Raw genomic sequence first — 25,512 nt, 5'->3', positions numbered from 1 at the left:
CCTACCCAACAATAGAAAACTTGATAAGCTTCGATCTTTGCAAAGTGAATGGCAGGCATATTCGCCGTTATAGCTAAACGGGAAAGCTGGACACACTACATATCCTCAATAAACTCCTACACAGATGCCAGCAAGGTGTATAATAGGGCGCATAAACTTAAAGGACAAGGCCCAAATCTCTCCCCTTTGGTGAATGACTGTGGTAATACAACAGAAGAACAGGCAAATGCTCTTGGCAAACAGTTCGAGAAATTATCAAGCTCAGAAAAATATACTGCTAAGTTCTTACGCCACAAAAGCATAGCTAAAAGTGTACCTCTGCGCCCAAACGAGCCTGTCTCAATGACACAAGAAACCACTAACACTACATGAATTGAAGCTTGCCCTTGGCTTCTATGAAAGTTGTACCCCTGGCTCTGATACAATTACCTATGAAATGATTGGAAATATTCCTGATGAAATCCTAAAATGCCTTTCAGCACTTTACAACAATATTTTCAATACTGGCAAAAAACCCTCTGCACGGAAAGAGGCAATAATACCTACCAATCTTTAAACAGGGCAAAGATCCTTCTTCAGTAAATAGTTACAGGCCTATTGCACTCACAAACTGCCTACTCACAGTGTTTTAAAAAATGAATAACCGCCGCTTGGCCGATTACTTGAAATACAACGGTATATTGGAGCCGTGCCAGTCTCGCTTCCGTACAGCTAGATCCACAGCTGACAATCTTGTCCTCCTCGAGTCATATATACATGCCGACGTCGGCGGTATAGTGGTTATAGTGAGTCATATATACGTGTCGCATTTGTACACAAACCATACTGTCTTTCTGTTTTCTTTGATCTTGAGAAGGCATATGATACTGCCTGGTGATATAGAATACTGCAAGACTTATCGTCCTACGGAATATGTGGCAGGTTGATTGCCGTTTTAAGATATTACCTGTCTGAAAGGAAGTTTCGTGTAAGAATAGGCAGTATGTTATCACGCACATTTCTTCGAGAAAATGAAGTGCCGCAGGTTGGAGTATGAGGCTGCATGCTTTTTATAGTTACAATAAACTCTCTTCGCTCTGTTATTTCTCCCTATATATTGTACTCTGTCTATGTAGATGACATCCAAATTAGTTTCAAATCTTTTAACTTGACTGTATGCAAATGCCAGACATATTTAGGTGTTAACGGTCTTGCAAACTGGGCTGATAAGAGTGGTTTTAAGTTCAACACTGACAAGACCACTAGTGTGCTATTCACCAGAGGAAGAGGTGTACATCCAGACCCCTGCATACTAAATGAAAGGACAAAACTGAGTCATCGTGAAAGAACAAAAATTTTTTGGTGTAATTTTTTATTCCAAACTCACCTTCATCCACCACATAAAGCAGCTGAAGTTGAAATGTCTGAAGACCATGAACCGTTTGATGATTTTATCGCATCAGTCATGGCAGACAGACAGTCACTGTCTCATATCTCTGTTTAGAAGCCTGGTTTCGTCACGCATAGGCTATGGATGTATAGTATATCAGTCAGCTACAAAGACAGCAGTAAAAATATTGGACCCTGTAACCACTTAGGTATCCGGCTGGCACTTGGTGCGTTTTGTACCAGTACTGCCCAAAGCCTTTATGCAGAGTAAGATCAGTGGCGGCCGGACTATCAGCGCACATATCTAGGTGTCACCTATGCAGTTAAAATCATGTCTCTGAAGCAGCACCCATGCCAAGCACTTATGAATGATCTGTCCACTATGCAGTTATATGCAAACCATCCTTCTATCGCCCCACCGTTTCTATTGGCAAAAAGACCTGTAGTGAAAAACTTCGAATTTGTTTTGATGAATTACAGAAAAGTGACCACGCTGAACACATTTCTCCTTGGCAGCAGTGTCCGGTCACTTGGTCTTTCAAGGTTTGCATTAGTCAGTTTTTGTTGAAACTTTTCTCACAATACCACAGAGTACCACCATTCTACAATTGAATTTAGAGGCTTTTTTCTCAACATCAGCATTTGTTACAGCAGTGAATCATAGCGTACAACACTACATAAAAGTCGGAATGAATAGTAACAATATGTTTTTGTGCAATGTTAATTCATCTTAAAACCCTTAGGTGCCGTTCATCTACAGGCTATTTGTCTTAATAAAAACTTCTGTGTAGACGGCCTCATTACAGTGAAGTCATTGAACAGTGAAATATAGAAAAGCCTTTTTTGTGCCTAATTACACGCAAAAACACGCAAGAGCCAGCCGACACGTTAGAATTCTGTCACTTGAAGTTTTATGTGCCGAACGTAATGGGTTGCTCATAACACTTCTCAGCATATACACTGCGACGACCACAGTTACAATAATCAATTTCTGATAAATGAATCTATATTAAAACGAGCCCCACAGCTAAGTACTTAAAATTCCTGAAATAATCGAGGTGCTTTGAACTGATGGGAAGGGATCACGTTCGTCTCGAACCAAATAAGCGATAGCAGACGCCTTCACATACCCATGTAGAAAAATGCTTATTTGTTAACACCACTACAACTATCAAATACCACATGACAAGCCGCTTACGCGCCAGTGCGCACGACCATTCTAGTGCTTCCTAAAGTTCCGCGCAGAAATGAACTTGGCATGTGCCCGATTTTGCTGTCTCGACAGGCCCGCAACGATGGCGGTAGCTTTGCCATGAACACGTTTCGCAAACGGCCACAAAAGCGATAACCCCTGTGATTGCTTACCACTGTCATAAACCTGTGTGAACGAAGCCCATCGTTTGTACGCGGAACGTTAGAAATCATCAGAATCACGGCGCGCGCAGGCGCGCCAGTGTTTTGTGGTGTGGTATTTTAAAGATGATAGTCTTTCTTGGAGACCTTAAATGCCAAAATTTTGGTCTGTCTGTCTGTCTGTCTATCTGTCTGTCTGTGTCTGTCCACCCTTAATGGTGCCCTAAACGGCACCAAAGTGCCAAATGATACTGCAAACGGTCAACCCCATCCGGAGTGTCTACCAATAATGCTCAAATTCAGAGTTCATACTTGTGTGACGGCCAATCAAAAAGCAATTATTGCGCATATGTGAGGTACCATAACAACACTTCAATATTCTGTATGTGTGTCTTACCTTTTTAAAAAAGCATACATAAGTAATTATAAGGACTGTAGCGTTTATCACGTTATGCTGACCAGGCAACGCTTGCACGAAAAGGCAAGCGTTACGAACTCTTTGCTAAGATGACACGGTGGTGGCACTTACCCGTCGGCTCGCGTTTTACACCTTATCACCTCCGAGACGGGTGCGCAGGGTGCGCACACTTTGTTTTACAACATAAATGCCAGATAGCGGCCGTGTCTTATGTGTGGCGTGACTTGATGCACTCGTTCGCCTTCGCTCCACGCTCGAGGCTCTTCAACGCAGTGCCTCCAGAATACCCTTCACCGATTTTTCTTGCGCAGGACATCAAATAAACGTTTTGTTCACTCTCTCCAAATGCAAGACTATCGTCTTTCGATGACATTTGCAGTGTAACATGCAGATACGGGGTCCATTTTTTGTATTTCGCGGCATTTATAGTTAGCAGAGAAACATTAATAATTCCCAAATATAAAGTTTGAAACTGGCTAATCAGACGGTTTGCAAACCGATATACATCTTTCGGGTAAATATTTTTACCCATTTCCGGTGCTTCAGGAGTTGTTACCTAAAAGGGTCTTAATTAAAGGAATGATCAGAACTCTGAGAATATAGTCTGATTCGCTCCAGACAACGGTCGGCAACATACTTTTGTCTATGTCGTAATTGCGCGTGTCAGCATATTTTAAAACTCTGGATAGTTTAAAATTCTAGCTAAAGGTAACTGGGGCCTCTTTATATTACCATTATCACAGAAATTGCGCCTTCTCTGTTCTATACTGCATCATTCTATCCTGCTCACTTTCGCTCTTATAGTGCTGATTGGTCAGTTGGAAATGTCCACGGAAACTTCCTATGTTTATATACTTTATTGGTCCTAACAATATTCAATTTATTCTGTACAAACACTTTCAATCGTGTAATTATTGCAAGCTAAATAATAGTTCAGCTATAACTCACAGTGACGCTTGAGATTTCCTGTGAATGCGTCGAATGTTTCATAAAGATCCAGCGGAAAAAGCTAAATGCATAATTTGTACATTACAGTGATCAGCGCAGTGTAACCAAATTCGTTCTGTCATTTTGTGTGTTAGGAATATTTTTGTTATTAATTCCCATAGCTCTTGCAGGCGCTGCAACGAATTCGCTAGCCTAGACCACGTGTTCTTGCGTAGCCCATCTTTACGGGACACGAATCAGTCTATTAGAGACAAGCGACTATTCGCTATCACGAGCCCCGGTGTCGGGGATCAACCTTGGGCTGTCCAGAGGGCCAACAATGTGGCGGTCAGGCTTGGCCTGACTGTCCCAAGGTGGCTGCGGCAGGCTGTGCGTTGAGTCGTGCACCTCAGGACTTGAAATAATGTTTATCATACATATGCCATTGGTTTATTTGTTGTCACGGTGGCCACAGGCTGCGGTGCTTTCGCAAGAAACTTGGCAAATTAGACAATCAACCTCTACCGGAAGAAAAAATTTTAAAATATCGATAGAATGAAGCATCACAGAAAAAGGCCACGCAAGCGCTACCGCGCTCTTTGCCATCGACAAGCCTTTCTGAACGGCTGTAGCCAGAACGCCCTTCCTGTGTGTCTTTTTGTTTTCTCCAGAGTGCACGTGCATTTTCTTTCTCTTTCTCTCTCAACACTCTCTCTTCTGCCTTTGTTTCCCCACCCCCTTTGCTGGGTAGTAAAACAGATGCCAATATCTGGTTTACCTCCCAGCCTTTCTTTTCTCTCTCTCTGTCTCGCATACATGCGTTCGTAAATTACAATAGTAAAGTAAGAATAACAGCAGTTTTAAATTTTGTATGACTGAATACAGAAAATTAGATTCTCTTTAATGTGGGTTCTTTCGCTACTTAGCAATCAGCAAAAGAATAGCAGCATTAGCAAGCAACATAAAGTAGTTTGGATACCCAACAATCCTGTCTGCCTAAAAAATACTAGCGTGGAAGTTTCAAACTATAATGTATATTGCGTTTCATACAGTTGTTTGCTGATACCCATTACATCAACACCGTTTGGACTGAACCCTTGGACAGTTTTATCAAGTAGCATAGAGACGCTAGTGCTACATACACATACATACGCAGAACATCGGACATACCTATCATAGGAAAATCTGCATACCTTAGCATTCTTTTGAAAATGACAATTCTCTTTAAATGGCAGTATGCAAGGTACCCACTGTCAGAAGGACCTTGACTGCTCAAAGAATTTGAAACTCAACACAATCAAACTCAACACACAAGTAGGATGGTGAATGGGCGATATAGTGTAAATACCTGTTTAAGCATCTCAAAATTTCCCAAACATACAATTCAAAAATTTTATTTTGAGTATTACATCAAGCTAAGAAATCCTGTTGATTATCCAATGCTTAAATTGAGTTCAACTGAATCATGGAACGCCTTTCGTCACATCAGTCGTGCATTGCCAAGAAAGAACTGTCTTCTGTTAAGCCACGCTTCACACAGTCTCTTACTATTTCAGACACGCAGTGAGACCTTTACACAACAACGTCCATGTTGCAACTCTACTCCGAAGGAGAGACATAACACGTCACTGAAGAAAGTACGCCAGTCTCTGTCTCGGGACTACTTCCAGGACCATCCAGTGAAGGACTTGGGGACAGAGTGGTACAGTGTCCCAGGACCTAGGCGTCAGATGTTTGGCAAATGGTCGAACTTGCGCGAAGATGACTGCTGCGACTGTTGACCCTGCAGTTGTTGCGAATGTCGGGAGTGCAAGTGGGAAGCCCGGATGTCTGGCGTCGGGTACCCACTTCCGGAGTGCCCAGGAAGGTGTGGAAACAAGGACTGGTGCTGAGTGCCGTTCTGCACAGAACAGCGTTTTTCAGAGAATAACTTGCACCAATGCCAATAAACAGAAAGTGGTCACCGGTATTGTTAAGGGCCAGCAAAAAAGAGCATTACGCTAATTAAATAGCAGCTATTCAGGTGAATGTTCAGTATAGGATATAAGCCCCATAAAAAAAAGATGGAGTGCAAGTCCAAGTAAAAATGTAAGATAGTCATGAGCTAGATGTACTGTGGCAGTCAACGGGGACAATTGTGGTCAAACGTCACTTGCAGGATGACATTAAATTTTTCGAGCATTCAATAACACAAAATTCTAGAAACATTTCCGAAAAATAAACAGTGAATCTAATAGTGGGTGCCAAGTCACCCAGCTGAATTGTTATGCAGCATTTTCTAACTGCACTGCAGAAAGCACCATGACAACATAACAAAGAAGGCAAATAAAATATTAAGCGAGCTTGGGAAACGGAGCTATTGTTTAAGGAAACTTCCCAACTTTGGTAATAAACTAGAATAGCACCACTTACCTAATACCCTAATTGCATCCGAAAACTAACACAACACTCTTCACAGAATGCTTTATCGACGAGTTTTTGTTGCGCGCCAAGGTGGACTTGAATATCATGGCCCAGTAATAGCCGCTAGTCTATTACATTCACAAATACTGAAGGAAAAATAGTACGGCTCGACATCTCGATAACTTATTGACAAAGAGTGTAAGACGAAATACAGCGAGATTATTATACCGGTCACTTCATACAGGAAGTTCCAATCACCATTGTTTATCTTTAACAAAGATCACTTTAACGAAGTTCAATATTCACAACATCTCCAGAATTAAAGCTAGATTATACAAACATCAAATGACTTTTGTGTGTAGCCTGTTTACGATTGCCAAGAATTGTTGGTAGTAGATGGTAGGATATAGGCAATCTTTATGTGTGAACTCAAATATGTGTCTTTCTGAAGAAAAAGCAATGAATTTTCTCAGGACTGCTTCACGAGACCGCTTGGTATGGCATAATAGGGCAAACGAAATTAGCTTAAAGCGTTATATCTTAAGCCGAACTTGCCATAAATGTTTCCTGACTTCAACTTGACCCCTATTTTGCAATGTCAGGCTCCTCTGACTGACAGATCATGTTGTCTGTCGAGAAAGAAAGGATGCACGTCATGGCGTTTCTCAAGCTTGTGCTAGATCTCAAAACAGGTGGCGGTGGTCGATCAACAAACCTTCAACTTTCCCTACACCAGCTATTAGGGATTCGAGTAGATGACGCGCGTGAACCAGTGTTGCTGAATGGGCACCTCCATGTCATTCAAATTCGATTCCGAGGAATGTCAACTTGCTGTATTTCTATTATTTTCAATTTTTCCGAATGACAAAAAACTTGGCCCGTTCCCACTGCTGAAATAGCCAGGCAGGTCACTTCCATTCCTACAACTACTCAACGTAGGCAAGGCGTATCTTGATAGCTTTATGGAGCTAAGAATGATCGTAACAACATGACATTGATGTCGTCAGATGCATTAGAACTGCAAAAGTTGGTGACCTATCTGGTGCAATAAAATTACACTACTAGCTCCCTTAGGGGAGCTATCTCGCTAGCTTCGGTATTTGCATGGTCAGCACAATTTTAAAAGGTTAGTAAATAGCTGGCAACGAATGTATTTACTTTTTGAAATGGAGATTAATACTTTTGCGTCATCTCTCTTTACTATAGCCAGCAGCTTGTAAAGCATGAAAATTTGGCCGTGTCAACCAAAAATGCTTTCTTAGTCGTTTTAACCAGGTAACTACTAAGCCATATATGCGAGCAGATCCCTTGTGAATAACACCGTAAATCTTGCAGAAATAGTGACACTCTTAAGAAAATTTAGAGCAATCCTAGCTACGTCGATTACTTTAAAATAAGAATTTCGTGCTAATCATGGTACACATATATAGAAGGGCAGATGATGATGTGTATGAAACGCTGATTTTCTCACAAAGTTATGTTGCTGACCAGTCAGTACAGAGTGTGGTATTCCAAAGTAGGAGCAAAAATAGCCTTCAAATGGCTGCTACAATATGCGATACTGGCTAAGTCTCGATATTCCTTGTGAGCGTTTGCATATGTGACATCGTCTGTGATTCGTTCATGCCTCTCAATAAATGTTGCTGTGATGCGTACTTGTCATAGTAATGACATGAAGTAATTAGTGGCTCCTAATTATTCCATGTGGACAATGACACTTTACTCGTTATCCTATACGTGTTTCTGTAGTTTAATTATCTTGATGTGGCAATGTACATTCACATAAAAACACCCGTTAACCGAAAACTGGGTATTGTATTAGTTCACCAAGTCAGTTTTATTCACGAACTACTTAGCAAACTAGCAAGCTTTAATCAGCACTTCGCTATCTTCATTTACTAGAAGTTCAGTGCTTTTTGTGACAAGTAAACAAACGGTTCACATTTAGTTAGTGAATAAGCAGGCCTTTTCATAGTGAATATTTAAACGAATGACGTGTTAATACTGTTTCAGCCTAAATGCGTTTATATTAACACGACTACTTGGTGAAACCTTGCATAGTGATTCGAAAGGCACCACCTTCGTTACGCGAGATCGCCTGCTTTTGCTGGCTACCCGAACCAATGCTCTCAAACGTCTAGTCTGCCTTTCTCCATACGGCTCATCTTGTACAATACTTCATCGCACACAGTTGATTGCTCAGCACACAGTTCCTTTACAAATCATTGTGTAAAAATGTGTGCTGCGCTGACCTACACACCTTTGCGACAGAGGTTCAGGCAAAAGCCCGCCTGTGTGTAGGCAGGGGGGCCAGCATTGCAAAAAAAAAGGGAGGGGGGTAATATGTGGCGAGACTGCACGCAAGCTGGCATACGAATTCTTGTAGTAAACACAAGCATCACCACTTGAAAACATCACCGCTTGAAGAAGAACTTTTTTGAATATGCATTCGGAGTCCCCAATGGCGGCATAAGTACTAACAAGGAAGAATGGGCAGGTAGCAGGCTGCTGAGGCGCCACCGAGGGGGAAAAAAGATCACAGGTTGTAATGTTGAAATGCCGTCACCATGTAGTTCCGCAAGACGGATACCGTGGCATTCAGCTGTGGTTACGCGAAGAATATAGAAAAGATTCGGAGCGACACAGTCATATAAGGACAGTATTATAGTACGTGTGTTGCTTATAAAAGTACCATGCTTGTAATCAGCCGAGCCTTTTTAAGTTGCTGCTTCAATGGTAGGTTTGACTGTCTCACTAATGTTTGAAGTTTAAAGAACAGCAAGCCACCGAAAACGTAATATATTACCGGAAAAATACGTTATTTCATTCTCCTTCCTTTCCTGTTTGCAAAAAATGCGCTTACTTCAATTCCCATTTCATTCCAGAGTGGAAACTGCGCAACTGCACAAGACTGGCGTGACTAAACTTATGAATGTTGCGCTGTGAAGCCGGGAAGGCATAGACCACGAGCGACCTTTATTAACGTAATAAACATAAAGAAAAAATATGAACTACTTTTCTGAAACACATGATCGCCAAATATTGCAGGAATTTAAGAAGTTTATAAAAGGGTAAACGCTGTGCTCAAGAATGCTAAACTTGTACTTTTTTGAACGCAAATTTGAAAGTGTGGCACGGAATAGCCGCAAAACATGGAATTCTATTGTGAACTAAGAAGCACTCCTTCATCAGGAGTACCAACGGTAATAGAAGTTGGCGGTGTAAAATACTCTGGTGACTGTTCAGAAAACTTGTTAAACGATTATTTTATCAACGTTGCTGCTACTGAACCCCTCCCTACTGTACACCCAGAGCCAAATTTTATGACGTACGTGCATAGTACTGTAAAAGACACGCTGTTCTTGTCTCTGACTTCAGAAGATGAAATAACATCAATTTTAGGTTCCCTTGAAAATAACTCAGCAGCAGGAGAATATGGAATAAAAGCATGACCAGTTAAGGCTGTGGCACATGACACACCTTTAATCCACATTTTCAATGAAATGATATCATCCGGTGTTTATCGTGATAGGCTAAAATTTGCTTGTGTCACTTTACTTCATAAAGGTGGCAAAAGTAATGTGTTGGGTTATTATAGACCAATATCTGCGCTGTCACTATTTTCTGAATTTGCTGAGAAAATACTGTGCCCACGATTTAAGAAATGCTCAATAGCAAATAATGTTATTGCACAGCAACACCTCAGATATCAAAAGGTTAAATCAACAAAAATGGCACTAGTGCGAATTAACGATAAAATCACCCAAAGCATTGAGAAAACAATATTTAGAGTAGGTGTATATCTAGATTTCCAGAAAGCCTTCGACTCCAGCAAACATGAAATTTTATTTCATAAACTTGAAGACTATGGCTTTAGAGGCAAAGCTCAAAATCTCAGTCGTAGTTATCGGCAGAATCGTTTACAGAACATTTTTCTCTTGGACGCTAAACTTGAAAAAGCTGTATTCAAGTATGGGGTGCCTTAAGGCTCTGTATTAGGCTCTCTACTATTTATATATATATGTAAATGACATCGTTACTATCCATTTTACTGGCGAGGTCTTCATGTACGCCGACGACACCAGTGTTTTCTTTTCTGGGGCTGATTTAAAGGAGCTAGAGGCAACGTCAAACTGGTTGGCTAAACTTAATCTTTGGGTATCTTCTAATCAATTAAAAATAAATGTTATAAAGGCAAAGTTCATGATTTATATCTTAAGAATAAATATATAGATTACAACATGAAACTGTATTATGGTGATACTTTGCTAGACCTTGTAGATGACCATTCATATTTAGGCGCTACATTTCAATGAAATACAAGCTGGTCCCAACACATGAACAATGTAAGAATGAAAGTAGCAAAGTCGATTGTCATGTTGAACCGCTTACGTAACTTCTTAACCACCAAGATAAAGAAGGAATCGTATTGAATTGTTATTGCTCGTTAGTATGGGTAACAGGAATTAAGATCGATAATGAGAAACTTTCCACATTACAGAGGAAGGCCGTGAGACTACTTCACTCGGGATATAATACAGACTTATCATAACTTATGTGAAAGTATCACACTCCACAATTCTGCTTTATTGACAAGATGAAACTGTCTATGTTGATATAATAAGAATATCGGTAGACTGGGACTCATTCAGCCGTCACTACCTAAACAGGAACAGCGGTCACGACCTACGTAGAACGTGCATGGTTCTTGAAAAAATGCATACTAATTATGGTATGTTTGCAGTTGATTACCAAGTCACGAAAATATGTAATGATCACCCTGAAGTAATTGAATTGGCACAATGGTGCGCAGTCTCTAACAATTTTAAATTAAAATTAACATTTAGGTTAAGTTGATATCTTGTGCTCGGTTGATTCGACTGTAGTCTCGTGCATGATGTGTATGTGTGTGCATGTGTGTATATATATATATATATATATATATATATGGGGGTGTACATGCATATATGTATTGTATATATCTTTAGCGCATTCGCATGATTTTCTTATTATTTTTTGCTTTTTAACCTTCTTGTGCACAAATGTGGCAAGTGTTTGAAATAGTACTACTTGTTGTTCTAGGCATCTTCTAGTGCAGAGTTCTCTTGTCAAGCTATGGCTTCTTTTGCGACTGTGAATAATTATTGTAACAACTTTTTTTATTGTATGTGGAGTGTTCTTTTCAATTGTGAATGTCTATTGAGGACTACCGCTGTTACGCCCAGTGCGAGCAGGACCTGGTCTGGAGGCAAACCACCTCCTTTTGCCCTGACCACAGTGTGTTGTCCACAGTCTGTTGACCACAATTGTGTTGTCCAAAAAATGAAATAAAAAGTAAATGAAAAAATAGGTCCTGCTTAGTGTGTGAAAATGTATATATTGTTACGAGACAGCTCAGTAATACATACCCTGGACTTTTCCCTTCGTATTCGAACATTGTCCTCGACATCCACCTCAGAGGCTTTGCAGTTGGCGAGGTACGGGTGCTTCAGCAGTTGCTCACATGTCCACCGTTTGGCAGGATCCTTGTCAAGGCATTTCTGCAAAGGCGACAATGCTTTTAATGTGAGCTTTGCAATATTTTCGTTTAGCAATCAGCAAACAGTTCTAACAACAAGCTAGGGCATTTCTAGAATATTCATATTTGCTATCACAGCATTGAATTCTCACAATACATTCCTAAGCCAGAATGCACAAAGTACTTCACTGACCGAAACAACCGTCAACATTCTGGCACTCCGTGCTATACTGATCCGTGCCACGTGATCAGACCTTTATATGATATTTACAATAACTGAAAAAAAAATCAACTGATTCCACACGACTTTGAATTGATGTTATGCGAATCGTGCACATGGAAGGTGAACGTGTTGTTTTCTTTTAGTGATCGAAACTTTACGAAGAGGTGGTAAACATATGTACAAATGCACGCACAGACCCACGATGAACAGCTACATATACGTTTTATATAACTAGTTGTTTACAGTCGCGTAATATATCCAAGAGCATTATGTATATTAGAAACACCAGAAGCGGTAAGCTGATATGGCACGTTGGTGTGCGCAAAGATGGTGGTCCTGGACACTGCTACATAAATCAACTTCAGCAATTGGTGATTAACTGCAACTGACGCGATGGCTGTATTATACTACTATGTATATAATATTTATGCTTCACGATTACTACGGTCTATTTGAAAAATGGTTCCAAGACCTGGCGTCTGGAATACTAGATCGCCAAGCAGATTTTTTTTAGTATTCCAATTCTCGCTGGTGCCCTGACATTTATTTCTTTTTGCATTCGACAGATCAACGCTGCCAGTCTCAGCTTTTTGTTTTAAAGCTCTTGCGTTGAGATTACCCATGTTTGTTCTCGCCATTCCTGGGTGTATATAAACTGTCAATGCCGTCATTTATCTTCGACAGACAGACAGACAGACAGACAGATAGGTGCTCATTGTAACTGTAGCACACAAAGAAATGCTTCGCTTTTTTTAAATACAACTGATTATACGAAAAATGAAGAGTGATCCCGGTGACACCTACCAAGCGGATGTGCGGTGGAAGGACCGTACAAGCCGGTTTCATCCCATTGTGTTCTGTAACAACTTCCATACCTCTCTTTCTCACTTTACTCTTTCCTAATTCTCTCTCTCCCCTTACCCCTTCCCTAGTGCAGGGTAGCCAATAAATATTTGTCTTCCGGTTAACCTACCTGCATTTCCAAATCGAATATCTCTCTGTCTTTAGCTAGGCGCCCTACTTGGTATTTCTAGAATAACAAACTTTTTGAACGCAAATAAACGACGCGAGACCAAGAAAGAAACACACACCACAAGCGCACCAAAAGCGCGCGATTGCGATGCAGCATAAGACCGAGCCGAGCGCTTGTGATGCGTGTTTCTGTTTCTTGGTGCCGTGTCGTTTATTTGTGCTCAAAGCAGTTTACCATTGAGCATTACATGGACCGAACGCCGGCGCTGGTTTCCTTTCCTATATACATGGATAAAATGTGCAGTATTGTGTCATGATGTGTGTGACATAAAGTGGATGTTAGGCGCAATCACTACGCATATTTACGTGTATTACTTTAGCATCGGTGCAACAGCGCTCAGCATAATCTGGCTGAACACGTAAGATAGGACACAATGCACGAAACACGTATAATAACTATGCCAAGACGCTTTCAAATGTTTTCGCTCGTTTATTTATGGGGTGACGAGGGCTTCGAGAGACGCCGTAGTAAATGACTATAATTTGCATCACTCAAAATTCTTGAACTTGAAATCGCAATAATTGCACGCGCGCGCGTGTGCGCCTGCGTGCGTGCGTGTGTTTGTGTGTGTGTGCGCACATTTTCGCCCCCTATATATGGAAATAACCGGACAGAAAATGCGTGTACCCACATATGTTGGCGTAACTGCGAGTATAGCTGAGAGCAGCCACGCAAGAATGATTATGATGGACTGCGATAAAAAACTTTAAGCATTTTCCCGAGGGTGAACGTGGTTAAGTGCGAATTCACGGGGTGATGCTATGAGGGGTATTTAATAATTCGCACTATTATTCGCACTCTGTACTGACCGAGTTCATACTTTGGTGTAATGCATGAAGCCTGATCTTCCCCCTGATGCAACTGGTGCGTCAGCTATAGTTAGTTTTTTTAGAATTTCCATATGGCCGGGTACATGATTCAGTTATATGTTAAAATTTTGCCTGTCAAGATAATGTGGTAGAGAAGCAGCTTGATGTTCCAAATTTTTTCGTCGTTACGAAAGAGATTTGGTAGTTTCAATAAAAGGGACAGACAGTCTGCGTTGGCATAGTTAGGGTATTTAAAAAACGAATTGGGAGTGCTTTCTCAAATGCAATTACTTCGGTGACGAATGCGCTTGAAGCGTTGCGTATCTGAAATTTCCTGACCGCTATAACGTTTTAGATTTGGTCAAAGCAATATATGCTGCTCCCTCCGCGTATGACCTGTATGAGCCGCCGGTGTATACGTGAAAGGCTTTTGTTCTAAAAAGAAGCGCTTCTTAAGATGGTGAAATTTTAGTGACACTAAATATTTCGTACTGGGGTGAGTAGCCCACGAACTGTATCTATATAGAATGTCAGCCGGTATGAAAGTTTCGGTGCCATAGTGAGTTATGTCCCGGAGTGTGAATAGGGAAAATTCTACAGAGAGTCTGTCCAAATAATGGAGGTGAGGTAGCAAGAACTTGTAGGGACGACGCACTTCTGGTGTATAAATGCATTTGTCAAAAATTATAACAGTTAGTCGAAAAAAATAAACCTCGCGCCCTAATTATTTTCAATGGGAACATTGGCCAGCATACTGGAGATGCATATAAGTGAGACGGCAGGATTACAAGGCGGCCGCAGGTCGTGGGTTCGTATCCTGGCTGCGGCGGCTGCATTTCCGATGGAGGCGGAAATGTTGTAGGCCCGTGTGCTCAGATTTGGGTGCTCGTTAAAGAACCCCACGTGGTCGAAATTTCCGGAGCCCTCCACTACGGGGTCTCTCATAATCATATGGTGATCTTGGGACGTTAAACCTCACATATCAATAATCAATTCAGGATGACAAGGCGGTAGAAGTCCTCGAATGAGTGTATGTTTAGCGAAATGTATGATTTACCGAATGCCAGAAGGAGAAATGTGGACACGGCGGCTTTTACTTTTATGTGATGAATTTGAGCATCGAAATTGAAAGAAGGGTCCAGTAATACGCCAATAATCTTCATTTATTGTGCTTGAAGAAAACAACATTCATGCGTGTGTATGAGCGGCGTTTCGACGCTCGTTGTTGAAGAATACAAAGAAGGACTTCTCTGCGCTTCTATGCGCCGTAACACTTACTTTTCGTGCCTACCTGGATACGAAAGTCAGGACATGCTCAGTATTTCCTTGTAAAAGGAGTCTGAATCTATCTGTGATGACAATGATGGTGTTGTCCACATACGCATGAATCTGTGGAAAGATTGAGTGTGCTGTGTATTACTATGTTCCACAGTAGCGGGCTGATAGAGAATCTCTGAAGGCTGTCTGTGGTTGGGGGAACTGTCTCCTGTGTGACGTTGGTTGAAACACTAGGAGTTCGGTCTGACAAAAAGAATTTCAGGAAGAAGTACACGTTTTGTAGACACCTGTCTTCACATAGAATGTTTACAACCGCAGGGTGCCAAACGCTTTCAAATGCTCCTACAAAGTCAAGAGATCTGAGCACGGTAGTTCTGATGCCTTTTTTAACTGGTAATTTGGTTGGGAGTGTGTACATTGCTGACGTAAAACTTTTGGCATGCGCAAAACTGTATTGATCAGTGTTGCGCAGCTGATTAGTGTGCAAGAAATGATACAGACGAGCATTGACGAGTCTTTTTAACACCTTACCAAACAGAAAATTCATGGACATTGGTCTGTCTTTCGTAGGCGAATTGAAGGAACGACCTGAGTTCAATGAGAATATTACTTTTTATTTTTTCTTCAGGCTTGCGTGAAATGTCCAATTCTTAAGGTGTTATGAAATATAAGGGGAAAAATTTTGGGTTGATGCATCGTGTCCTGGAGCACAGTGGGAAATGCCCTGTTTCATCACACATTCTATCCTAGATTTGTATAAGGAGGTTCTGAAGAATTCCACGAATAAGAACTGGCCACATTGTCACTCATAATTGTGTGGTGCATGCTGTCCTGAAAATAGCTGTCTACTGCTACCAATGTATCCGGTAGGAGCCGGGCGGACTCCGTTACAAAAGTTGTGCTGGTGCCATTAGGCAAATCTGGAAGAGAAAGAGAAGTTGCTTGGTGGTGTTTTTGAAATGCTGCTTTGAAAACACCTCCATAAAAACATTTATTAGTGAGAAAGCCATAAGAGTCTTTATCAAAGGATGATTTTGCTTTCCTCATTTCATCCTGGTAGGTGGAGAATGCGTCAGCGCACAATTTGCGGCACATGTCTCGCAAGAAGAATCCTCACTGGGGAGGAATTTTTGACTTGCGCATTATACGACTCACATCCAACAGTATTTTTTTACTGAATTTTCAAGTTCACTTAGGGTAGCATTTCTTATATTTATAGCCATTTACGCTGTTCATATACATATTTCTCTCCGTTCGCCCGACCGGTGCATATATATGCTCCGTTACCACTAAAGTTGCATTGGGGCGCATCAGCCTCCTTGACGTTTTCTCTCCATTTCACGGGACCCTTCTTTGTTGTCGGGCGTGTAAACTAGTAGAGAAAAGCTATTGCACCCCTCTAAAGTCTACAGAGCAGCGCAGATTCTTGCCAATCTATGCCTTACTGCCCCTCCAGGTAAAGCCCTGGCAGCACGACGATAGCTATAGCGCGAAAACAGAACGACGACACAGAGACAAGAAGGACACGAGTGCCATCTTGTCTCTGTGTCGTTCTTCTGTTCTCGCGCTATAACTATCGTCATGTCATACAAACTAGCCCAAGCTGCCACACACCTGGCAGCAGTTGTTGTGCCCCTCATTGTATAGGTGCGCCATCATCGAGGATTCGGGTGCCGCATCAGAATCGCAATTGTTTGTTTGTTGCTTATTTTGTCGAGACGCTTAGACGAAGGCAGTCAATAAACGTAAGCGCGTGCTACTTGCAAATCGTAGGGAGCAAATGGAACATATATACACCATTGAAGTGAAAGAAAGTCAACTTACACACTCCTGAAAGTACGATTTTCTGATATCATGAAGTCACTGCGTAGGAGTGTATGCGCCATACTTATTCAGAATAGTCAGCATTAAAAGTTTATTCTTACAGTGGGAGTGTGCGACCATTAACGCTTGCTAAAGAGCGGGTAGAGAACTATCAAAGTAAGTTTTGTGGCTTTTATACATGGCAGACACCTCTATTGTCAATCTGCGCTGCACGTTTGTTTCTACCTTATTTGGTAATATAGTTTATTTTATTTTTGCCACATTTTTCTTCGAGGTAGAGGCAGCATCACTTGAGCAGATAGCCTTTTTTTCCACTTTACGAGCTTTCACGTGTTTTACACTTGAGGTTTGGCTGGTGCTGCTTATGCGTTGGTAATGAAAACGAAAGCGCCAATGCGATTGTTCACTCTTAAGGACTGGTCTTGATTGATTGCAATATGAGGTTTGACGTCCTAAAACCACCATATGATTACAAGAGACGTCAATAAGGACTGGTCTACCCCAGCGTAGTTGTTTTTTTTTTGTACACGTTATATACATAAACATCGAATGTAGAAATTATTTAACCCTTGCTTGCACGGGGTATGAACTTGTTTCTAACGGGCATAATTTTCAACATTAATTTGAGAATGAGGTATTTGCGCTAAAGAGGCAAAAATTATCACCATTTTGTGATCAGACGCTTTAAATTTGTCCATTTTGTTGCTATTTGGGTGGTTCACGCACAAACTACTTGCTTCGTCGCAATGTACGCCACGTATCCAATGATCTTGAATGAGGGACGGCATAGGGCAAAAGGACATGGACACCGGTACCTTGCCGTATTCTTCAAGCAATCATTCATGTGCACTTACCTTCAAAAAATCAATTCCGGATGTATCTATGGTAGCTGGTATTGCAGATTGTAGGGATTCCTGCAAGAATGAGAGAAAACACTGAATTAAGAAACACATCGTTATCATCTACCTGACTACATCCACTGCAGGACGAAGGCCTCTCCCATATTCCGCCAGTCAACTCAGTCCTGTGCTTGCTGCTGCCATTTTATACCCGCGGACTCCTTAAGCTCATCTGCCTACCCAACTTTGTGTCTTACCCTTAATGACCAGCAGTTATCCTGTGTACGCGCTACATGCCCAGCCCATCTCCATTTCCTCTTCTTTACTTCAACTATGATATCCTTAACCCCCGTTTGTCCCCTAATCCACTCTGCTCTCTTCTTGTCTCTTAAGGTTACACCTACCATTTTTCTTTCCATTGCTCGCTGCGTCGTCCTCAATTTAAGCTGAACCCTCTTAATGAGTCTCCAGGTTTCTGCTCCGTAGCTAAGTACTGGAATGATGCAGCTGTTATATACCTTCCTCTTGAGGGATAGTGGAAATTTACCTGTCATGATTTGAGAGTGCTTGCCATATTTGCCCCAATACTGTTCTTCTAGTTTCTTCAACCTCGTGGTTCGGCTCCGTGGTTTTTTTACAACTTCTAGTGCGCTATAGCCTATTTCGAAGAGCTGTTCTCTTCCGAGGTTATTGTACTTCATTTTCGTTTTTTTTTTTGCAGAATACTTTCAAGACCTACCTTTCTGCTCTCCTTGTCTAGCTCCGTAATCATGAGTTGCAATTCGTTCCATAAGTTACTCAGCAATCCAACGTCATCGGCAAAGCGCAGATTACCAATGGGACTCTCCATTAACTCTTATCCCTAACTCTTCTCATTCTAGGCTTGTGAAAACCTCCTGTAAGCACGCGGTAAACAGTATTGGGGAGATTGTATGCTCCTGCCTTACACACTTCGTGATTGGTATTTTGTTGCTTTATGAAGTACTAAGGTAGAGGTTGATGCCCTGTAGATATCTGCCAGGGTGTTTACGTCGTCTACGCCTAGATTCCGCAGTGGCTGCATGACTGCTGATATTTCTAGTGAATCAAATGCCTTCTCGTAATTTATAATCGCTACGTACAGTGGTTGGCTGTATTCTGAGCACTTCACTATTACCGGATTGATAGTGTGAATGTGGTCGATTGTTGACTAGCCTGTTCGCAAACCTGCTTGTTCCTTTGGCTGATTGAATTCAATTGATGCCTTAATTCTTTTAGCAATTACCTTTATAAATAGCTTGTATACAATGTAGAGCAAGCTGATCGGCCTGTAATTCTTCAGGTCCTTGTCTTCTTCTTTCTTATGTATTGAAATATAGTTAGCATTCTTCCAAGATTCTGGTACTCTTCCTATCAGCAGACACCTCGTAAACAGGGTGGCTAGTTTTAAATGCGCAGCATTTTTTAACGAACTTCGGCGACATTGGGTGTATCTATCTATCTATCTATCTATCTATCTATCTATCTATCTATCTGTCTGTCTGTCTGTCTGTCTGTCCGTCCGTCCGTCCGTCCGTCCGTCTATCTATCTATCTATATATCTATCTATCTATCTATCTATCTATCTATCTGTCTGTCTATCTATCTATCTATCTATCTATCTATCTGTCTGTCTGTCTGTCTGTCTGTCTGTGTCTGTCTATGTATCTGTCTACCTGTCTGTCTATCTATCTATCTATCTATCTATCTATCTGTCTATCTATCTATCTGTCTGTCTATCTATCTATCCATCTATCTATCTATCTATCTGTCTGTCTGTCTGTCCGTCCGTCCGTCCGCCCGTCTGTCTATCTATCTATCTATCTATCTATCTATCTATCTGTCTGTCTATCTATCTATCTATCTATCTATCTGTCTGTCTGTCTGTGTCTGTCTATGTATCTGTCTACCTGTCTGTCTATCTATCTATCTATCTATCTGTCTATCTATCTATCTATCTATCATCTATCTATCTAGCCGCATGCGACTATTAGCTCTCCTGGCCGTTTCGATTATGGTATCGATACCAAACTTGGTATGGTATAACATGACTGTATGAAGAACATATTCGACTAGTCATAACGTGAAAATCATGACATGTATGTGATGAATGTCATGATTTGCATTTCATGGTCCTGCAGCTCTTGCGGTGGTTCCGTGCACATGCCATGTTGCAAACCTAATGTGGTATGACATGATTTTATGGAGAACACAGGTGACAGACCCTAACATGAAAATTATGACATGCGTGTCAACAACATGGCTACGTTCTACGCTCATGACGCCCTCGCGGCCGTTCGCTAGCGTCACATATACCAATTTTGGCATTACGGTGCGTGAATGGATGATGAAGGTATGTGACGGGTGCAAACTTGATAATCATGAGATGCGTGTCAGGTAATAACATGACTACATACCACGCTTATGTTGCGCTGGCGGCCGTTTCGCTGGCTTCACTTCTACCAAATTCGGTATTACGGGACGTGAATAGATGACGAAGGTACGATACTAGTGCAAGCATGATAAACATGTGATGCGTGTCATGTAACGACATGACTGCATGCTATGCTCACGATGTGCTCGCGGCCGTTTCGGTAGCTTCACAAGTACGAAACTCGGTATTACGCGACGCCAATTGATGACGAAGGTATGTGACTGGTGCGAACATGATAATCCTGAAATAAATGTCATTTGAGAACATGACTACATGCCACAGTCAAGACGCCAATACATTTCGACATGACGCGGTGCGTGTGCTAGACAGCGTTCATTTCGTCGTGTCACGGCGGTGTTGCCACGCCAAGCGCTTGTCTTTCCATATACTCGCAGACGCGCGCCACGCTGCGTTGCTTTGTCGCATGCGCGTTCCAGCTAGTCCGGCGTCCCTCTGTCACGAAAAGAGGGAGACGCAGTGTTGTCTGGGTAACACATAGGCGCGAAATGCAGCATGTTGTATTTCGCGCCGGTTGCCGTCGGGCCGCGCCGACGGACGCTGGTCGCGCCTGGCGTCAAACAATAAAGTGCTCGCGTTTTGCGAACGTTGCGTCACTGTGCCCAGCGTGCGCGCGTGTCAACGCTACAATAGAGTATATTGGGCCCTTTACGATGCGCTCGCAGCTGTTTTGCTAGCTCCGCATATACCAAATCAGGTGTTACGTGACGTCAATGATTGACGAAATATACGACTGGTGCAACCATAATATAATTCTGACACGCATGTCATGTAAGAACATGACAGCATACCACGCTCGTAGCATGCTCGCGGCCACATCGCTAGCTCCATATATACTAAAGTTCGTATCACACGACGTAAATAGATGACGAAGGTAAACGACACATCCAAACATAGTAATCATGACACGGAAGTCATGTACGGCATCATTCACCTCCACCTCGTAACGTTGTGGTGATTTAAGAGTGACATATCAACATTTCTCATTCGTGCTTCGCATATCATCGATTCCCATTGTACGTAGGATCTGCCCATTTTTGTCTAACACAATCTATCCTCAATTTTTTGGCAGATCTGATGTTACCTGATCCTAACCGGTAGATTTGCCTATTTTCATGCTCTCCAAGGGTTTTTTTCATTTCTATCACTACTGATAGGGTGCCATCTGGGTTACTGCTAGTTCTTATGGTAAGGTCGTGGTTGTCCCGGCTACTATAGAGATTTCTTTAAAACTCCTCCACTATATGAACTATCCTATCCATATTGGTAGTTATTTTGTCTTTCTTGTCCCTTAGTGCATACATCTGATTTTTTCCTATCTTAAGCTTCGTCTTCACTGCTTTGACGCTTCCTCCGTTCTTCAGAGCGTGTTCAATTCTCTCCATGCTTATACCTGCTTACATCGGATACCTCACGCTTATTAATCAACGTTGAAAGCTCGACCAATTCTATTTTTTCTGTTGTACTTGAGGTTTTCATGCTTTGACGCTTCGTAATGAGGTTCTTCCTTTCCTGGGTGAGCTTTCCAAAATTATGTATAACTACCTTACCTCCAACTTCCACTGCACACTCCGTAATGATGCTCGTCAGATTATCATTCATTGCGTCAACGCTAAGGCTGGGTTCCTCGATAAGAGCGGAGTACCTGTTTTGAAGCGAGTCTCCTAATTCCTGGACTTTCCCTCTCAAAGCTAGCTCAATGATTGGCTTCTTGCGTATGAGTTTCTTTTGTTCCTTCTTTAAGTCTAGGCGAATTCGAGACCGTAGCATTCTATAGCCTCTGCATTGTACTTTGCCAAGCACTTCGACATCCTGCACGATGCCTGGGTGTGCTCTCAGTATAAAGTCTATTTCGTTGTTACTTTCGCCATTAGAGCTCCTCCTTGTCCACTTACGGTTTCCTTCTTTTCGATAGAAGGTATCCTAGATCCATATGGTATTGCTTTCTGCAAATTCTACTAATAGCTCCCCTCTGGCATTTGTAGTGCCGATTTCGTAATCTACTGCCTGGTGTTCAGCCTCCTTCTTTCCTACATTGGCGTTGAAGTCTTTCATCAGTATAGTATACTGTGTTTTTACCTTACTCAATGCCGATTTTACGTCGGTATAGAAGCTTTCAACTGACGCGTCATCATAGCTGGATGTAGGCGCCTTTACTACCTTCATCTTGTATTCTTTATTGAGCTCATACTATACATATCATCCTTTCATTAATGCAGTAGTATTCCTCTATGTTTCCAGCTATGTTTTTGTGGATAGGGAACCCCACTCCCAGTTCTCATCTGTCAGCCAAGCCACGATAGCACAGGACATGTCCATTTTGTAGAACTGTATAGACCTCATCTGTCCTCCTAACCTCACTGAGCGCTATAACATCCAATTTAACATCCTCTACCTTCTCCAATAGTATAGCTAGACTTGCCTTACTAGATAAAGTTCTAGCGTCAAACGTTGCTAAGTTCAGGCTTCAATGGCCGCCTGTCTGGATCCAGTGATTCTTAGCACCCTCGGCTGCGTTGCTGTGGTTAATTGCTTCGCAGCCGCTGGGGACTGAGGGTTGTGAGTTTATTGACGTATGCACGTGGGAGGTAGTAGCGAGATACTGCACCAGTGTGGCCAATCCTTCTCTGGTGAGGGAGTGCGTTACCGGCGGTGGTCACCACGCGCACCCCAGGCCTCCTAAGCAGTTCCATCATCACGTGGGTTTTTTTGTTTTTTTAAAGTCCGATTTGGAAATGTGAACCAACCTCATGGAGTCGTATACAGTGCACAAAGCAAAGCTATACATAACAAGCAAACGCGTTGAGGTTGTTTCTACCGAACAAGACAACCTCGCCACGTACAAAATAACAGATCCTGACTAATTCTCTTGGGTTTTAAGAAACATTCATAGATGTCAGTGCTTTGAGATGTTCACTGTTTCTTAGCCTGATGTAGGTTTTTCTATAGTTCACAAAATGTGGTCAACCAGGTGTGCCATGTTCATGGTTTTCTGCTAATAATTAATTGGTGAATAATTATGTGAACATGACAAGTGTGTTTTAATGAGTAGTTAGAAATTTTAGTGTCCTGAAGCCAAAGATAGAAAGTCAGATGCATGTGCAGGTTCTGATTTTAAGTATTTTGCCATGTCCATTAAAGAACAATTTGAAAGAACTGAATGTACACTTCCTAGATGGCGTGTTATTATCATTCAATCATGCGTTTTCAAAAGGTTAAAAAAACGCGTAACAATCAGTTTAAAAATATCTGCGGTAAATATAACTGATGTGTCAGTGTTTGGTGTGAACTTTATTTAAAATATGACTGGTCTGTCTCAGATTGAACTTGCCTGATATTCTGCCTTATTTAGCTCTCCCAACGTAGTAATAAATCTATAATATAAGGCCTATCAAAATAAAATTCATTCTCGAGGTTGTCTGCGTCTCTTACAGTCTTAGCAGAAAGTAATTTATGTATGTATATTGTTTAAGGGAAAAGAAAAATAGCATGCATAGTTAGACACAATACATTTTCCGCGCTTACTTTAATTATAAATGAAAATTGCCGTGCTTTCAAAATATATTTTTGGACCTGAATAAGAAGTTGTCTTACTATCCTGGAGGCAATAAAGCGTTGATTACTTTGCATTTTACGAGAGTAAGCCGCCTATCTACGTAATGGCGTGTACGCTCGGCAAATTTAGTGTGTTTGGTTTTTTTTCCCCACTTGAGCACATTAGTTCGTTCAGCAATCTAGACTAACAAAGGTATCGAATTGTTTTACTGAAACCCTGAGTGACAGAAATAGCACACTGAAAAAAGAAGAGAACTCCTGCTCATCTTGTGGCTTTTATACCTGTACTTGTAAGCCACGTACTAAATTTATTCTGAAAGCTGATCAATTGAACTTGCATAATGTTTATATATTTATGTCAACGAACCTACAAGCCCTAACAGGGGCATTGAGTAAAGGGGCCAGTACACTAAAAATATATTTACATATTCATGTCAAACTTGACAATATACACATTAAAATGAGGTATTAAAAATAACGAGGTAAATATAAAGCGTTACAGTTACCTTCTCATGTGTTGACTCGTAGTTTACGCTTCCACTATCTTTGAAGCGTCAAAAAAAAAGTGGTAGCTGAAGAAAAATGGAGGCTTGTAGTCATCAGATATCACTGAACACGAAATGGCCATACAGACAACGTTTCAACCAGTTGACTTGTGAGTGTCAAGGCATCACAGGCTCCGCTACCGAAGCGTTTTAGATGCGGAGCATCTTATACTCGCGCCTTGTAGTGCGCCGTCCGCGCCGCTTCTCGAACATTCGACAGCTGACGCGCGCGCATGCGCCGTCGCGCCGTCGCCCACTCTTCCACCATCTGTGCATCCCTTCCTCCTCTACACACCGCGCGCGCTTCACTCCTCCACCATCTGTGCACCCTTCCTCCTCTACACACCGCGTTCGACATCTACAATTCTCCTGATTCTCCAGTGGACGCGCATGTGGCGTCGCGCTTCGAGAACATTCAACAGCTGACAGTGCATGCGCCGTCGTGCTGTATATATACTCAAGGTCGGCGCTCGCTCGCTCAGTTGCCGCTCGTCGGTTGGTTTGTACGGCGCGTCGACGTCCAAGGTCGCGGTGAAATGAATTCCAACGAATCCACAAACACAATGATCGACGTCCCTTCGACCAGCGCCGCCCTTTCGCATACGTGTGTACGTGTTCACTCATTTAACACCCCCTCCTACAACCACGTTAACCAATTTAGCCATCGACCCAAGTAAGTCGCAATTTAACACCCCATTTCACAACCACGTTAACCAATTTAGCCATCGACCCAAGTAAGTCGCACTTTAACACCCCGTTAACCAATTATATGGTCCGCATCCTCCTCAGTGTTCCCCCGAGGGAAGCTGCGGGCAATTTTTTTTTATTGCTGATATATCATAGGTCGACAGAAAAGGGTCTGTAGCTTGCAAAGAGGGAGCAGCGTTAAATGATAATCGTGTTTGGATGTTTTGGGTGCAATACGTGTAACCTCAGTTTTCCTGTACTT

General features: G+C 41.9%; 2 protein-coding genes across 4 annotated transcripts in view; one reads left to right on the top strand and one right to left on the bottom strand.

Moving 5' to 3' along the window:
* Positions 1–5,777, top strand: part of LOC142765292 (uncharacterized) — a 72,878-nt gene extending 67,101 nt beyond the window's left edge. Inside the window, exon 3 of the transcript XR_012884150.1 lies at positions 5,623–5,777. The gene's annotated coding sequence lies outside the window, so the exon portion shown is untranslated. The remainder of the gene's footprint in view (positions 1–5,622) is intronic.
* The window catches only part of LOC119167622 (cyclin-dependent kinase-like 4), a 153,567-nt gene continuing 133,499 nt past the window's right edge, over positions 5,445–25,512 (bottom strand). For all 3 annotated transcript variants that reach the window (XM_075866025.1, XM_075866026.1, XM_075866027.1), the window contains exons 8-10: positions 18,009–18,068; positions 11,878–12,009; positions 5,445–5,966 (exon numbers count right to left, since the gene is read on the bottom strand). In XM_075866025.1, the coding sequence (XP_075722140.1) occupies positions 5,793–5,966; positions 11,878–12,009; positions 18,009–18,068 (366 nt within the window). In that variant the 3' untranslated portion in view covers positions 5,445–5,792. The remainder of the gene's footprint in view (positions 5,967–11,877; positions 12,010–18,008; positions 18,069–25,512) is intronic.

The sequence above is a fragment of the Rhipicephalus microplus genome, chromosome 6 (genome assembly GCF_043290135.1).
Source record: "Rhipicephalus microplus isolate Deutch F79 chromosome 6, USDA_Rmic, whole genome shotgun sequence".
Lineage (NCBI taxonomy): Eukaryota > Metazoa > Arthropoda > Arachnida > Ixodida > Ixodidae > Rhipicephalus > Rhipicephalus microplus.
This window is presented reverse-complemented; position numbering and strand designations above follow the sequence as displayed.